Source organism: Schistocerca nitens, chromosome 4 (assembly GCF_023898315.1).
Source record: "Schistocerca nitens isolate TAMUIC-IGC-003100 chromosome 4, iqSchNite1.1, whole genome shotgun sequence".
Classification (NCBI taxonomy): Eukaryota; Metazoa; Arthropoda; class Insecta; order Orthoptera; family Acrididae; genus Schistocerca; species Schistocerca nitens.
The window spans coordinates 688430274-688445794 of record NC_064617.1 but is presented as its reverse complement, the minus strand read 5'-3'; the positions used below and the strand labels follow the sequence as shown (position 1 = coordinate 688445794).

Here is a 15521-nt window from a genome sequence, read left to right as displayed (position 1 = left end):
TAATGCCAATTTTCAGAATGCACTGTGGGACTCTGCTCCTTCATATTCAACTGTTGCCAAGTGGACAAATGAATTTAAATTTGGTCGGGAGAGCTTAGATGATGATCTGCTCAGTGGTCAGCCAAGATGTGTCACTACTACAGAAATCATTGCTAAAGTGCACAAAATGGTCATGAATGATTGCCAATTGAAATTGCGTGAAATTGCTCATGCTTGCTATATGTCATTTGAAAGGGTATATCACATTTTAACTGAAGAATTAGAAATGAAAAAATTATCTGCAAGATGGGTGCCGTGACTCTTGATACTGGATCAAAAACGTATGAGAATGGACATATCGGAACAATGTTTGGCCCCTTTTAGGAGAAACGAACGAGATTTTTTGCACCAATTTGTGACCGCAGATGAAACTTGGGTGCCCTAGCTATGAATTATTGCCACACCCGCCTTAGTCACCTGATATGGCTCTTTCAGGCTTCCATCGCTTCCCAAAACTGAAAATTATTCTTGGTGGACGAAGATTCACTTCAAATGAAGAATTGATAGCTGGAATTGACAACTATTTTGCAGGTCTGGAGGAAACTCGTTTTCGAGATGGGATCAAGGCACTCGAACATCGTTGAACCAAGTGCATTAATCTACAAGCAGACTACATTGAAAAATTAAAAAAGTTTCAGTGATGTAAGTACTTTTTTCTATTCCATTCTGAGAACTTTTCGAAATACCCTCGTACTCAAGGGATACAGAGGATTCTTTGGGAACAGAATATGTCCATCTCAAAAGCTTCCTTTTGAGTTCTTGATATGAGAATGGTCCTTCATACCAGTCTTTAAAAAATGTGAAGAGAGAAGTATCTCTCTAATATTTTCCAAATATCAGAATCGCTCTGTAAATTTATTTGACCTCACCAGCAACGAACTGCTCTGCTGAACGGTCCTTCTCAGTTCTTGGAAGGGTTAAGAACTACTTGTGTGCTTCTCAGACTCAAGATCAATTGAGTCGCTTCAGCAATAGAAAGTGATCTGACGGTGAAAATGGACTTTGAAAAATGTGATAAATCTGCTTGCTGATACAAGGCAAGAAGAAGGCCATTTAACTGATAACATCCTTTGTTGATATAATAATCAATTACTATATATATATATACAAAATTGACAAAGTTTGTTGCTGGGAGGGGGGAGGCGAAAAAAGTTGTTGTGTCCATAGGCATAACATTATCTAAATACGAGTTGCTGGTACCACAAGAAATTTGGCAGCTATGCGTGAAAGTGAAAACATGAAGCGGAAAACGTATCACCAGCAACTACCCATACCGGTAATGCATGTCACCTTTTTGTCACAGATCGCAGCACGAAAGTACAGTATCTAGTGGATACAGGGGTAGAAGTGTCCGTGTATCTGGTAACTCGTGTACCACGATGGAGATGCGACAATTGTTGTCTGTTTGCCGCTAACAACCCTAACATTAAAACATACGGTCAGGTCACACTGTTCCTTTAACCTGGGACTACGCTGTATATTTGAGTGGCGTTTCACAGTAGCGGATACATCGCAGCCTATCATAGGATCTGATTTTTTATCCTTTTATGATCTTGTACTTGATTTCTCTGCCTCGTGATGACTGGGTGTTGTGTGCTGTCCTTAGGTTAGTTAGGTTTAAGTAGTTCTAAGTTCTAGGGGACTGATGACCATAGATGTTAAGTCCGAAAGTGCTCAGAGCCATTTGAACCATTTGATCTTGTATTTGACCTCCAACGCAAGTAGCTGATCGATTCCACTACAATGTTGCATACTCCAGGGAAGGTGTGTTGCATCACTCCGATGACAGTACACACGGTTGTAGGAGATACACCGTATACACAGTTACTTAAAGAATTACCGAAATCATGTAGCACTCGCCTACTCTTCCGCCAGTTAAACACACATTGGTACTTCAAATTATGACCACGCCGTGACCACCATTTCACGTCAAGCCTAGACGTTTGACGCCAGAGACGATGCGAGTGGTGAAGCAGGAATTACAAAGCATGCTGTCAATGGACACTCGCAGTGTTTCGAGTAGCAGTTGGGCAGTTCCAGTCCACGTTGTACCAAAGAACAGATGACGTCCATGTGGCGGTTGCGGTAGCTCAATACGACGACCATCCCGAATTGGTAACCAGTGCCACATGTAGGAGACTTCTCTGCCAACAGTCATGGTAACACTATATTTTCCAATATTGATGTAGTCCGGGTGTATTATCAAATCCCCATTACCGTAAAAGATATCCCCAATACAGCAGTGACAACACCTTTCTGTCTATTCGAGTTCACTAGGATGCCTTATGCTCTGTGCAACACTGCACAGACGTTTCAGCGTTTCATGGATGAGATCACTAGAGACTTAGACTTCTGTTGTGTTTACATAGATGATAATTTGATGACGTCTGCGACGGAAGAAGAATATTTACATCACCTGGCTCACTTATTTAATCGTTTACACACGCAAGGCTTAGTGATTAATCCTTCAAAATGTACTTTTAGAGCGAAGGAAGTGCAATTTCTGGGTTTGACGGTAGGCGCGGGTGGTATTTGACCTCCGCTAGATAAAATGGAAGCCATAAACAAGTACCCTAGCCCCATTAGAATAGGAGAGCTACTCCGGTTTTCAGGGGACATAAATTTTTACCAAACATCTATATAGAGTTACACATCGATAACGGCGCCCCTGAATGAATTTGTTAAAGGCACATCAAAGCCAAACGACAAGTTGCATTGGACAAGCGAAGCAGACGACGCTTTCCAAGTCATAAAAACAGCAGTTGTAGGGGCTGCACATTTAGCACAGTGCGAGGCACAGGCTCCACTTGGTTGATGCCTCGTCTACAGCCGTTGGCGCTGTACTGCAACAACAGGTCGAGCATTCTTGGCAGCACGTAACATTCTTCAGTCAGAAGCTGTCACTTTCACAGCAGTGTTGGACAATCTATGATCGGGAGTTGTATGCAGCTTAAGCCACAGTCAAGAAATTCGGGCATTTACTAGCGGGCCGACAGTTCACTATTTATACAGAACATAAGCCGCTAATGTACGCCTTCGCTCTAAAACCAGCGAAAGCATCGCTGAGGCATCTGTGCCCTTTAGATTACATTAGCCAATGCACCACATGCATTGTTTATACAAAAGTTAATCTGATGCACTATCACGTATAGAGGTTGTGAACGTGGCAGCAGACACATGCTCACATTAATATCAGAAATTGAGTCTGCCTTGATGCAAAACACCTTGTTATTCGTTTATTTCTTTATTATCCCAAACTAGTTTCTGCAACAAATATCACCATCGTCAGTGGGGTTTTGAAATCTAAAACATGTAGAAAATAGCATGGTTATACAACACACAGTAAACCATTATTACATTTTTACTATTTGTCTTTTGAAATATAGTTTTCGGGATATTTTCATACTACTGTACCTTACTTATTGTATGATACAGCATGTTTTAAGCAATTATTGGCGCTGTTTGCGACATGTTTTCTGTGCTCTTTTTTTCCATTGCCGTTTTTTACTTAGCGAACATCATGTCATCTGCAACCACGTGAGCGGCTGTTATTAAACAAAATACTAAAAGGTAAACTTCGTATGTCAGCAGTATATACCTGGGGTTGTGGTAGTGTAGTAGAAACCCATTTATTTGGTGTGTACTGAGCTGTTACTTAGCTATACTTGTACTCACGTTCGTTGGATGGTATCTGGCTGCTTTTACACACAGAAAAACAAAACTTTTCCACTTTGTTTCTGATCCAGAATGTTACACCATCTTGCTGTTCGCGCGCGAGAGGTGTATCGCATGCGGCGAGAAAGGCAATGAAAATTGTAGCGCGAATTTCGACGACTTCTGTTCATTATTTGTGTCTCTGTGTATGACGGCGAAGTGGTTCTTTTGCGTGTGTGTGCTTTCTGTTCTGTGTTCTTGGTCAGTTCTCTCAGAGTGGTAAAGAGTGTGTTGTTGCAACGTGTTGAGTTTTCATTTATTACATTTTTCCCTTCGACTATAGCCTTTGGTATGTAGTAATTTTCTTCCATCGTTAGTTGTCGGTATAGACTGTTGCTGTTTCTCAGAATGTGTAGATTGTTTTCGATATTAGTGGGGTTATGGTTTTCGTTCATTAGATGTTCTGGAAAAGTTGAATGTGTGCTATTACTTTTTAGAGCTCTCATGTGCTCTGTGTACCTCGTTCGGAAATTTCTGCTTATTTGTCCTATGTATTGGGTCTGACAGGAGTTGCAAGTGAGTCGATATATTCCAGCGTTGCTCAATTTGTCTGAGGTTTTTCTGACTGGTCTTAGCCTTTTCTGATTCTCTTTTTTCTGAAGTCTGCTGTGTTGTCTGTGTGTACTGCATGTTTCCGTTTTACCTTGTTTTTGAGTTTGTTTATGATGTCTGTTTTGTAGTCGTTTTCAACAGCAATTTGTTTGATTATATTTAGTTCCTGTGCGTAGTTTTCTGGTTTAAGAGGTGTTCTGTTTATCCTGTAGAGCATGTGTGTGAAACTAGCATATTTATGCACTGTCGGGTGGTTGGATGAGCTGTGGATAACAGTGCTTGTGGATGTGGGTTTTCTGTAGATGGAGAATTCATGTTGATGGTTGTTTCTTGTGATTGTAAGATCCAAGAAATTTAGTTTCTTGGAATGAATAGTAAAAATGTAATAATGTTTTAATGTGTTTGTATAACCATGCTATTTTCTACATGTTTTAGAGTTAAAAACCCCACTGATGATGGTGATATTTGTCGCTGATAATAACAAGGTGGTTTTTAGCAAGGCGGATGCAGTTTCTGATATTACTCTTTTCCTGTGCAAACACGGACCAAAATGGAAGAGTTCCACATTGAAGCTGTAAAGGCTGCCATTGATTTTGATGCTCTCGCTCAGGCCCAACAACGTGGTGATGAGTTACAAGATCTGTTGAAACAGCCAGGACGACTGAAGTTACAACGTGTCGCGATACCTGAAGCATATGTTGAATTGTATTGTGACCTATCTGGACTGAAAGTCCTTCCACTTGTTCCGCAACACTTTTGAGTACAAGCAGTTGCATCAGGACACAACTGGCACTTCCAGGAGTGCAAGCCACTATTAGTTTGGTCAAAAAACGTCTCGTCTCGCCTGGAATGCACGCAGATTGCAAAACATTTGTCAAACAATGCATTGCGTGTCAGAGGAACAAGATCACGCAGCATGTCAGAGCACCGCTAGGCGCATATCTGCCGTCGAATCAACGTTTCGAATATGTCGACATTCGTAGGCCCGCTCACAGTCTCAGAAGGTTATAATTATTGCCTTACAGTTGCAGACCGCTTTGCCAGGTAGCCTGAAACATTCCCTATGAAAGATATTTCAGTCGAAACCGTGGCGCAGACATTTTTTCGCGGTTGAATATCCCGATTCGGTGTACCGGTACGAAGCCTACCTTATCAGAGCATTAACTACATTATCAGGCATGAAATGTATACACACCACAGCCCATCATCCTGCATCAAATGGTATAGCTGAATGCCTGCATCGCCAACTGAAAGTAGCTCTTTGATGTCATGTGACGCAGAATTGAATGGAGGCACTACCTATTGTACTCCTCGGACTATGGATATCATTCAAAAGCGATCTAAAAGTTATGGCAGCGGGAGCTAGTGTATGGGCAAACGTTACGTCTGCCAGGAGAATTCTTGCACAGCATGGCAGACGATACAATCGATGCAACAGACTTTGCCGCTAGATTAACGAAAGCATGTACGCCAGCTTAGACCAACAGTGCCCAGAAGTCGGGGTGAGAGACACTCGTTTGTCTTCGCAAATCTTGAGAATTGCACACAAGTTTTCTTAAGCAGTGATGCACTATGCAAGCTGTTGCAGCCACCAACTGAAGGAATACATCTGGTGATTGGCAGAGGTAGCCACACATTCCACATTAGAATAAATGGCACTCCTACCCCTTTGGCACTAACCGACTCTAGTCCTTGTTTTTCGAAGCACTGGACACAGCAAAGGCTGCGGGAGGCGAACGAGAAGATATGAATATGGCACCAGAAAATGTCCCCACGCTCAAAAGGCACCACGAGACGCTACGGACGCAAGGAGCCTCGGAGAAGGTAACGACGCCGGAGAATGGTATCTCACGTCGCGCTCGAAACCACCAATTCCAGTGGCACAATTCCAGATTTTAAGAAAGCAGTGGTAATGCATGCAGGGCGACATGTGAAGTTTAATCTCGGATATCGTCAACAATAGGGGGCAGGGTGTTATCAGAGTAATTTACGGGCGGTTTCAGGTTGGAACAATTTATTAATACATTAAGCAAGATACATGAATTACACACATAAAGCTCAATACAGGGAATAAAAAAAAAATCATAGCGTCTGTAGTTGCCCATAGCAACACAAAAGCTATCCACACACCAGGGATTCCATACTGCTCTTTACAGCTAACTTTTAAGCCTTCCAAGCTTGTGAGCTGTGCTGTATAGACGTGTTTTATAAGGAAATAAATGTTCAGTTTTACCAGGTACCACAAACTTTTAAGTTTAACTTGCGTCATTTCTGATAGAAGTGTATTTATACAATAAAAGAATTTTCAAATGGTAAAAAACTGCCTTGTAAATTGAACATGTAATAATGGCTAAATTCAAATTGTGATGTTTTGATGACTTGTAACTTACGATTGTCTGTAAACTGAATTTTGTCTTTTTCGCTCTTTCTCTCTCTCTCTCTCTCACTGTCTTCTTCTTTCTCAAACTTGACTTGCCTTATACTGAAGATACTATTCAAGTAAGTAATGGGGACCGATGACCGAAGCATTTTGGCTCCATAGTCCTTACCACAAATTTCCAAAAATTTCTAAGTATCTAATGAATCAAATGGACCAAATAAATGAAACGAAAAAATCTTTTCCTACGACTGTGCTTATTTGATTTTCATCGGAAGGTTATGGAAATCACTAAATAAAAACCAATCAACAATGGAGATATTAGTAACGCAATATTTGCAATCAGTTGATAGATCTGAATAATATGCTGTAATAAATGATACATATTTTCTAGTCAGGTCTTCCGGATTGCAACTACTTTGGATTTGTGGACAGTGTATATAACCTTTGCCTATATGTAGTCGACGGGATCTCTGACTACGAAAAAATAACATTTGGAAGTGAAGTGAAACGTCTTTGAAAAAAAAAAAAATAATAATAAAAGTAAAGGGAAAATTTTATCAGAAGGTGTATAGTAAGCATAGCACTGTGTGCTGATATTAATATTTGCCGAATGCTTTTAGAAATACCTGTGGTCAGTTCTTAAGTTTTGCGTACAATTAAGCCGTAAAATGGCGGACGACCTGCAAGGAAATCTCCAGAATTACAAGTTGCAACTGCAGCAGGTGTGTTGATCGCATTGATGAGTGTATAATCATACAGAATGTAGTGTAGTTGCTATTGCTTGAGCATAAATTTTGTTTGTAGGTGGAAGCTGCTCTGACTACAGATCCTGATAATGAAGAACTTAAGAAGTTGAAAGTCGATTTAGAGGAGGTTATAGAACTAACTAGAGATCTAATTAAAACTCAGCTGATCGAACTAAAAGCTGCCCAAGAATCAGCTGGTAAGTTCTTTATTGTATTTTGAAACAGAGTGGATTTTTAAAACTATCTTTGTATAGGGACACGATTAGTGTATTGATTGATTGTGGCACGAACGTGTGCTGCATGACATTTCATGAAGTGGCAACTGGCAATTGACAATTGGCTTCTGTCGTCATTAGTGAGTTGTAGCCTTCCCTAGTATCGTTCCAGTCGTTAATATAGGTGGACTCAGATACACTTTTTTTGACACTTTAAGCTGAGCAAGTTTTACTAAAGTGATGCCATTTGGAGAGAGCTGCCATGTCTCGCATGAGACTATCACAGTAAATACTGCTGATTGCTCTGCCATGTTGGTGTACGTTCATGATGTATAGTATTTTGTCGTATCGGAACATTGGTGATGAAGTTGTGTGGGTGTTTTTTTTTTTTTTTTTTTTTTTTTTTTTTTTTTTTTTTTTTTTTTTTTTTTTTGTAAAAAAAAACCTTTGTTTGACGATCCTTAATATTGACCCAAGAAATTGCGTGGTTTCACCCCCTGCGTACAGAAATCGGAGTTCACATAGTGTATTTTAGGGGTTAATAAGAAATGCGATCCTGCAGAAATTCAAACTTCAGGTAGCAACTAGGGGATGATGTCAGTAACTGCATGAAAACATTAGCAAAAAAGAAGAAAACCAGACCAACTATCGGTCCCTTCCAAGGACAGAGGGCATTTGGGCAGGTTCATTCTTATTCTAAACATCTTAAAAATGTATGACACCAGTTGGAAAATAAGGATTTTTCAAAATGAGTGTACATGTAACTATGGAATGTGCATTTGCATAAAAAAAAGAATGGACATGGCAACCTAAGTCTGGGTTGTGCTGCAGATGATATGATATAAATCAGGTAGTGGATCTATCTCTTCATGTTTCATATCCTAGCTTATGTACATAATATGCATTGAAACGCCATTGAGACTCGTCCATTATCTAATACAGGTTATCTGATTTTGGCTAGCAGTTTTAGATTTTACTATGAAAATTGCATTTACTATAGGGTGCTCTTCAATGCAAGATTATGCTACAGATCTGTTTCTTACAACATTCATTACATATTCAAATTCATTGGCTCTTGTCAAATCACAACCAAAATGTTGGCTAAAGTGCACTTGATGGTGTATGCAGTTCTTGTGTGGCATGCTGTTGTTGGCAGTTTGTTGATGATATTCGCAGACAATCACGTGATCATTTATGGTGGCTAGTACGGATAATTGAATCTAACTAATCTGTGTTTTTTTTTTGGGGGGGGGGGGAGGGGAGGATGGTAAAAACTGAAGAAATTTGTTTGCATTGTGAAGTGTGATAACAAAACTTCATGTGCTGACAGACTGACCTGAGCAACGCCCAAACCCTAGGTTTGGTGGAAGCGACAATTTCATTGTGATTTGGCGGAGACAACAAATCTCAGCACAAAGATAAGAGTGCTGTAATAGACTGACATTTAATATCTCAAGATACACATTCATCATTGCATGAAATCATTTTCCGAATCTGTCAAATATTCTGACGATGCGGTAAATTCTAACGTAATAGATCGAAATACCAGCTCATGTCATTTAGGAACCATAGGAAATTATGAATGGGCTTTCTGATTCGCAGCAACAGTCATCTCGTGATTCGTTGCATCCCAATCCCATCGTTCATCATACAAGTTGTTACCAACATCAACACAAACTCAATAGTGGTAGACCCCATTAGAGCACTTTTACCAAATTGCATCATTGAGTCTAACGTAGACATTGAACTACATTACCAATGTTTGTAAGTGCAGTGAACTGTGCAGAAGGCCAACAAACAATTACAATCACAATGTAATTGATCAGATTGCTACAACTATCTTGATAAAAAATGGAGTCAGGAATGCAAAACAACAGTATCTTCAATAAATTCACCATCTCCACTAGACCTTTATTGATATAGTGAACAACATGACCTAAGCTGCTGTGCACAAGACCTAAATGGTGTGTTATAAACAAAACAAAATTATGTCTGTAACTGAAAAGGGCAAACAAAAATAACTAGATTCCATCTGCATAAGATCTGAGGTCCCACTTGTAAGATATATTGTTGGCTTACTTTGTTCACAAGACGCACCATGGAGTTGTTGTAAATGCCGTTTTGCAGCTGCATATTACAATTTATGTGCAGATAAAATGAAGATGCTCCACAGTGCATGCTCTGGAAGTCCTTGTAGTTGGCATTTATGAAAAATCTAAAATGAAACTGAATAAAGCTAAAATGCGTTTTTAGTTATTTCTTTACTTTGACTTTCGTATTAGTCAATAAGATTTGTACGTCTTGTGGGAACACTGTGTATCCACAGTATTTTATCAAGTTACAGTATTTAAAAATCGGAACTTCGATATAGACTAGGTGTCTTTATGAATTACTGTCACAAGCACTGTACATTAATATGGCCATTGGAAATTAAATGTGGCCTCACCATTTCAGTCCAAGGAAGTGACAAATCCTGTCATGGAAGTATTGCAGTTGTGTCAGGCTGCAGTTAAAGTTTGTTCTTGACCATGATTCCTTATTAACTTTTACTAATCTGTACATGTTTAGGCATTACACTATTATCAAATGCTCTAAGAAAGGTGCAGCATACACTGGGAACAATCAAATAAAATAAGCAGAACTTATGCGTGTAGCCCAAAACATATTGCTGCGAAGTAGCTCGTCAGTCACTTTCATGAAGAGGTACTGCAAACTGCGTGGAATGCACTTATGACGACGTAAGGAGAGCAGATGGCGCTTTAAAGTACATAGCTTAAAGTACATAGCTGTTATGATATGCAATGAATACATATTATTGTTAACAAAATTATTTAACAGTTTATGAATCCAAGCACATTAACTTATACATTTAGTGTCCTATTTAAGTTTGTGGTTTTTAAAAAACTACAGAAGACATTGCTTTAGGCTAACATTTATTGTATGATTTTTGTGTGCAGTTTGCATAATAGAAGGTGTTGATGTACAATGACACCTGCCCCCACAATGAACATATATTATTTCAATAGTTTTAAAAGTTATAAGAATGCATTCTACAATATTTTGTTTAAATGAAAACACAGAACATTTTTGTTGTACAAATTGTGTGTGAAATTACATACATAATAATATAAAATGCTTAGAGCATGAAAATATAGTGGTTGGACAAAAATCAGAAAAATTGTGCAAAGTGCATGCTTGGAGAAAAACATAGATGCTAGGCAAGCCTGCACAATCCGCTGTTGTATTTGATCACAAATGGCATCTCTGCGATGTCGTCAGTATGTTTAACTCTTTGAGGGGCACCACTAAAATTTACCGTAGAGGGGCAAGAAAAATTATTTGCAAATTTCAAATTTCTTTTACTTGTAACACATTTGTTTTAGTGTCTTGACATGTTTTATACATTGAGTTTGTAAAAATTCACTTAAAGAACAACAAAATATTAACATTCAATGTGGTCACTACAGGTACCACCACCCCATTACAGTATAGAAATTCGATATTTGGTGGTTGAACTTTGAAATAACTAGTTTTTAATTTTCTTGGTATCTCTTAAAACAGTTCTTTCTTGCTCTCAGACACGAACGTACTTTGCACACTGAACACATCCACACTGTTTGCACTGGGTTTTTCTTTCAACTGCAAACTTCTCATATTCTAGATGATGAATGAATTGGTTGTTGTTTACGGCTTTCGTTGTGAATACATTTGTCTACATATGGTTTGAGAGATTTGATCTGGGTTGCTATACTACTTTGGGATACAGAAGCAAAATTAGCTGCCACTGAAGCTATTTTTGGAGCCAACAATATTTTGTACACCTCTAGACGGAAGTCTTTATTGGAGAACTGCTCCATTTTGATTTCTTTCTGCATAATGAATGTGTTTGTCACACTGCAGTCTAAAAAGTGAAGAAACTATGTCATCCACACTTTCTTGCTTTTTCTGTCAATAGCATAGTCTGACTTTAGTCGATCAAATTTATCCACATAGTTCATACTGGAATTGTAGTCTTTCAATACAATTGGACAAGTGATATTGAAAGACTTCCATCTTTCATTTTTCGAGTTACTGTGGACACATCTGATGGTGAATGACATGTTGAAATCAAGTTGATTGCCCTGTTATCTTTCCATCTATAGATTACTATGCCATCATTGCTTATTTTGTAATCGAATTCCCCCTCTTTCCAGTTCCTTTTCCTCCTTGAGTTTGGGTATGTTTTTCCTTCTGGGATTTATTGTTCCACAAGCGTACACACCATTGGATTTTAGGTCCTTGAACAGATCATATGATTTAAAATAATTGTCCATGAAAATAATATGATTCTTTCCATGAAGACAACTGGTTAAATTTAGAACCACACAATTGCACACAAGACTAGTACTTGCACAGCTTGTCAGGAATGTGGGGTCATTTCCATCACTGTCAACACTGCTCTCACTAGAAGATATTTCTTCAAATAAAATTCGGTAACATTCGTCCTCAGTTATTCCTTTTCGGCTAGACATATTCGATGGAGACAAAGAAAATGTACTGGGTGGAGCAGAAGGGCGGTGGTTAGCAGCACTAACCACACAGAAATTTGTCTGTAAAACATGGAATATTCTATTTCAATTTAAAGTTACATTATACGTAGACTTGTATGTGTTCAACACACAAATATAAGCAATTACTTACCAAAAATAGTTGTATAAAGAAGAGTTACAGAGAATTGGGTTAGCTAGGTGCCTTTAAGCTGGTGGCTAAAATAGTGTGGATACAAAGTATAGCATTAATACTATCAAACTCCTACCCATGAGTTTGACACACAAGACACCACAAATTGCTGTAAAATTACCAACAAATGTAGCAGCCGTTTTGTCGTCTAGGTGGAATGTCACAGACTACTGTTTTCACATTGTTGGGGATACAGTCTAAACATAACTGCTGTCCTTGTTGTGGATGTCCAGCATCTGATCATCATCATCTTCTTTCATGGATATGTGACCACAGAACACTGCAGACAGAATGAGGTAATGTACTATGATAAGGAATGCCCAGTAGCCATCATGTTTCTGCAACAAACATTTACTAGGTAGGCTCATGTGCAGGAAGAGCATGGTACTGTTGGGAACTCTAGGAAATAAGGGGTAGTCTGGCATTAAGGCAGGCTAGGGAAAGGTGTCAAGTTGACAGCTAGCTTATGAATGTCAGAATTCAGCTTACCAGGAAACCTCAGTCAAGTCTTAACACCAGACACCGAAAGAGGTAAAAAGTGATATGTTGGCATTGCAAGTTTTAGGGTGCGAAAGACAGTGTTTATTAAATGTATCATCTGTGTGAAACTGTAGGTGAAGGGACAACTCAGTAAGTGTTCATAATCCTGTCAGGGTATTCTTCACATAGTTTTAAAATAAAGGGAGTTCCAGTTTCAAATCCTGTGCCACTTCATAATGAATGGGTCATAGATGCCATGTAGGCAATCTCAGTTCTTTGCTTCCTTGCACAGAACATCGAACACAGTGTCTGCAGTTCGGCACAGTCCACTTAGTGTCCTTTTGGCCAGTTGTTGCCTGTTCCATTCTGTACAAACAAAAAATTATCAGGGCTGGCCCAGTGACCCAGATCATACAGAGTCCTTGTGCCTGGCTTCAGGACAGCAACAATGTCACGATCATATTTTCCGTCTGATGCTTTCTTGTAATACACCTTTATACATTCCAACTTCAGGTCTGAGTCACCATGGTATGCACCAGTAGTGTCTATCCCACGCTCATCTGAGATGGTCTCCCAGAACACATTTTACATTGCTTTGCTGTTATGATCTATGTGCATTCAGGTAGTGCAATATAACACACACTGAGGTTTTTACATAATATTTGAAACTATCCTTATCATTTTCTGCATGATTTACTTCACCCTTGTTTTTTAGCTGTGTTGATGTAAAATGCTTTAGGTTTTGTTTTATTGTTTTACATGAATTTTATCCAAATGCATCCAGCACCATGTTTTTTGTATGGAAAAGATCTACTAATGTAATAGGAGAGTGATTTAAGATTTTGGCTGTCTATATGCTCATTATTTTCATAATGACATCATTCTAGATTAGAGGCACTTGACAGTTTGCCTCTTTTGTGACATATCGATGTGCAATGTGACACGGTGAAAAATGTCCTTATGGGCCTTCCAATTGTGCTTAAATAGATTAGCTTTAGCTTTTTTATTTTTCACATTTTCATGCTCTGTTTATTTTTATTTTTTATGTATGTAATTTGTGCACACAGTTCGTACAGCAAAATGTGCTGTTTTTGTGTTTAAATGAAGTGTTGTAGAATGTATTCTTATAACTTTTTGAACTGTTGAAATGTAATATATTCATTGTAAGGGCAGGCATCATTGTAGGTCAGTGCCATCTATAATATAAATTGCACACAAAAAACATATAACAGGTGGTAGCCTTCTGTACTTTAAACATAAAAAATACAAATAAGACATCAAACATATGTTATAGGTTAGTAAAATGGATTAGTAAAATGTTAAATTATTTTTGTAACATAAGAATATGTATTCTTGCGTATTAGAACAGCCGTAGAGATTAGTGGCATGTGGCATAGCTCTTACTTCCAAGATGAGTGCATTCCAATAGAGTTTTGGGTAGGTGTGAGTTCTGTTACACTCATGTTGTATTCTATTTGGTAGTTCTTGATGTATGCTTGACATACATCATTGAAGCCAGTGCTTCATTTCTCATTTGTGCTACATCTTTTTTAGAGCCTTTGAAAGTGGTGTAATGCCAAAACACGTAAGGATTAGTGAAAGTTAATCAGGGTTACCACAAGTTCTGGAAATCGGGGAATTTCAAACGTGTCAGAGAAATTTGAAAAAAAGAGAAACAGGAAAAATCTCAGTAGATGAAATGGTTTGTTTACTGAGATGTCAAGCATCGTCACTGGTTGGGGCAGTTTAGAACGTGTACTGCTTCTCCTCTTCCTCCCACTCCCCTCAGCTTGCAGTTAGTGCCTAGCAGCTGCCGAAGAGAGGCAGGCTGGCGTGAGGAGAGGTTTGTTCGGATCTTATTCTCAGAGATTGTTAATGCAGCAGCTGGAGACGGTGGTCATGTGTGGATGAGTTGTGTCTGAGTGATTGCGTGAATCCATGTGTGCTCTTGTTTTCTTACAAAGGTTTAGTTGTGAGTGTGTGATTGTCTTTTCTACATGCCCGTCGGCAGGTCAGCGATCATCCTTATGGTGAGCTGCTACTTATTCTCATTAGTATTGATTCTCGGGTTATTTGCAAAAGGTGTCTATTGCATGGATTGATTGCCGCTGTCTCATTTTATCAGCATGGTGTCTGTGACACATGAATAGCTGGCCACATGAATTGATATCTGTGATGACCCAAAACCGCATGCCATTTCTAATGAATCGGGCCTGCCGATCTGAAGCCCATTGTTTCCCAGTAATGCGCAGGCCCTGCCTGTCGGATCTAGTCTCACCTATCTGCTTGCAGGCCAGGTCTATTTGTGTGTGCCGCAGTGGGATGGATTTTCGTGGTTTATCCATGGACCCAGGACCGAGGTGCTTCTCGGCAGGCTAGAGACCACCGTTTATGGATTTCAGGAATCACGACTGACTCGGCGCAAGTACATCGTCAGTATTGCCACAGGTTCTGGAAATCAGGGAATTTCAAACATGTCAGGGAAATCAGAAAGTAAAACACTGGGAAAGTCTTGTTTTTTTGTCTCAATAGATTAAATGATTTTTTTTTACTGAAGTGTCATGCATTGTCATTGGCTGGGTGCAGCTGAGTACATGCACCACTTCCCTATTCCCTCGTTAGTACCGCTTCTCCCCTTCCTACCACTCCCCTCATCTTGCAGTCGGTGCTGCCACC

General features: G+C 39.2%; 1 protein-coding gene across 1 annotated transcript in view; it reads left to right on the top strand.

Moving 5' to 3' along the window:
• The first annotated feature begins 7198 nt into the window (after positions 1 to 7198).
• LOC126252369 (survival of motor neuron-related-splicing factor 30) overlaps positions 7199 to 15521 on the top strand; it is a 45465-nt gene continuing 37142 nt past the window's right edge. Inside the window, exons 1-2 of the mRNA XM_049953260.1 lie at positions 7199 to 7407; positions 7490 to 7628. Of these exons, the coding sequence (XP_049809217.1) occupies positions 7354 to 7407; positions 7490 to 7628 (193 nt within the window). The 5' untranslated portion in view covers positions 7199 to 7353. The remainder of the gene's footprint in view (positions 7408 to 7489; positions 7629 to 15521) is intronic.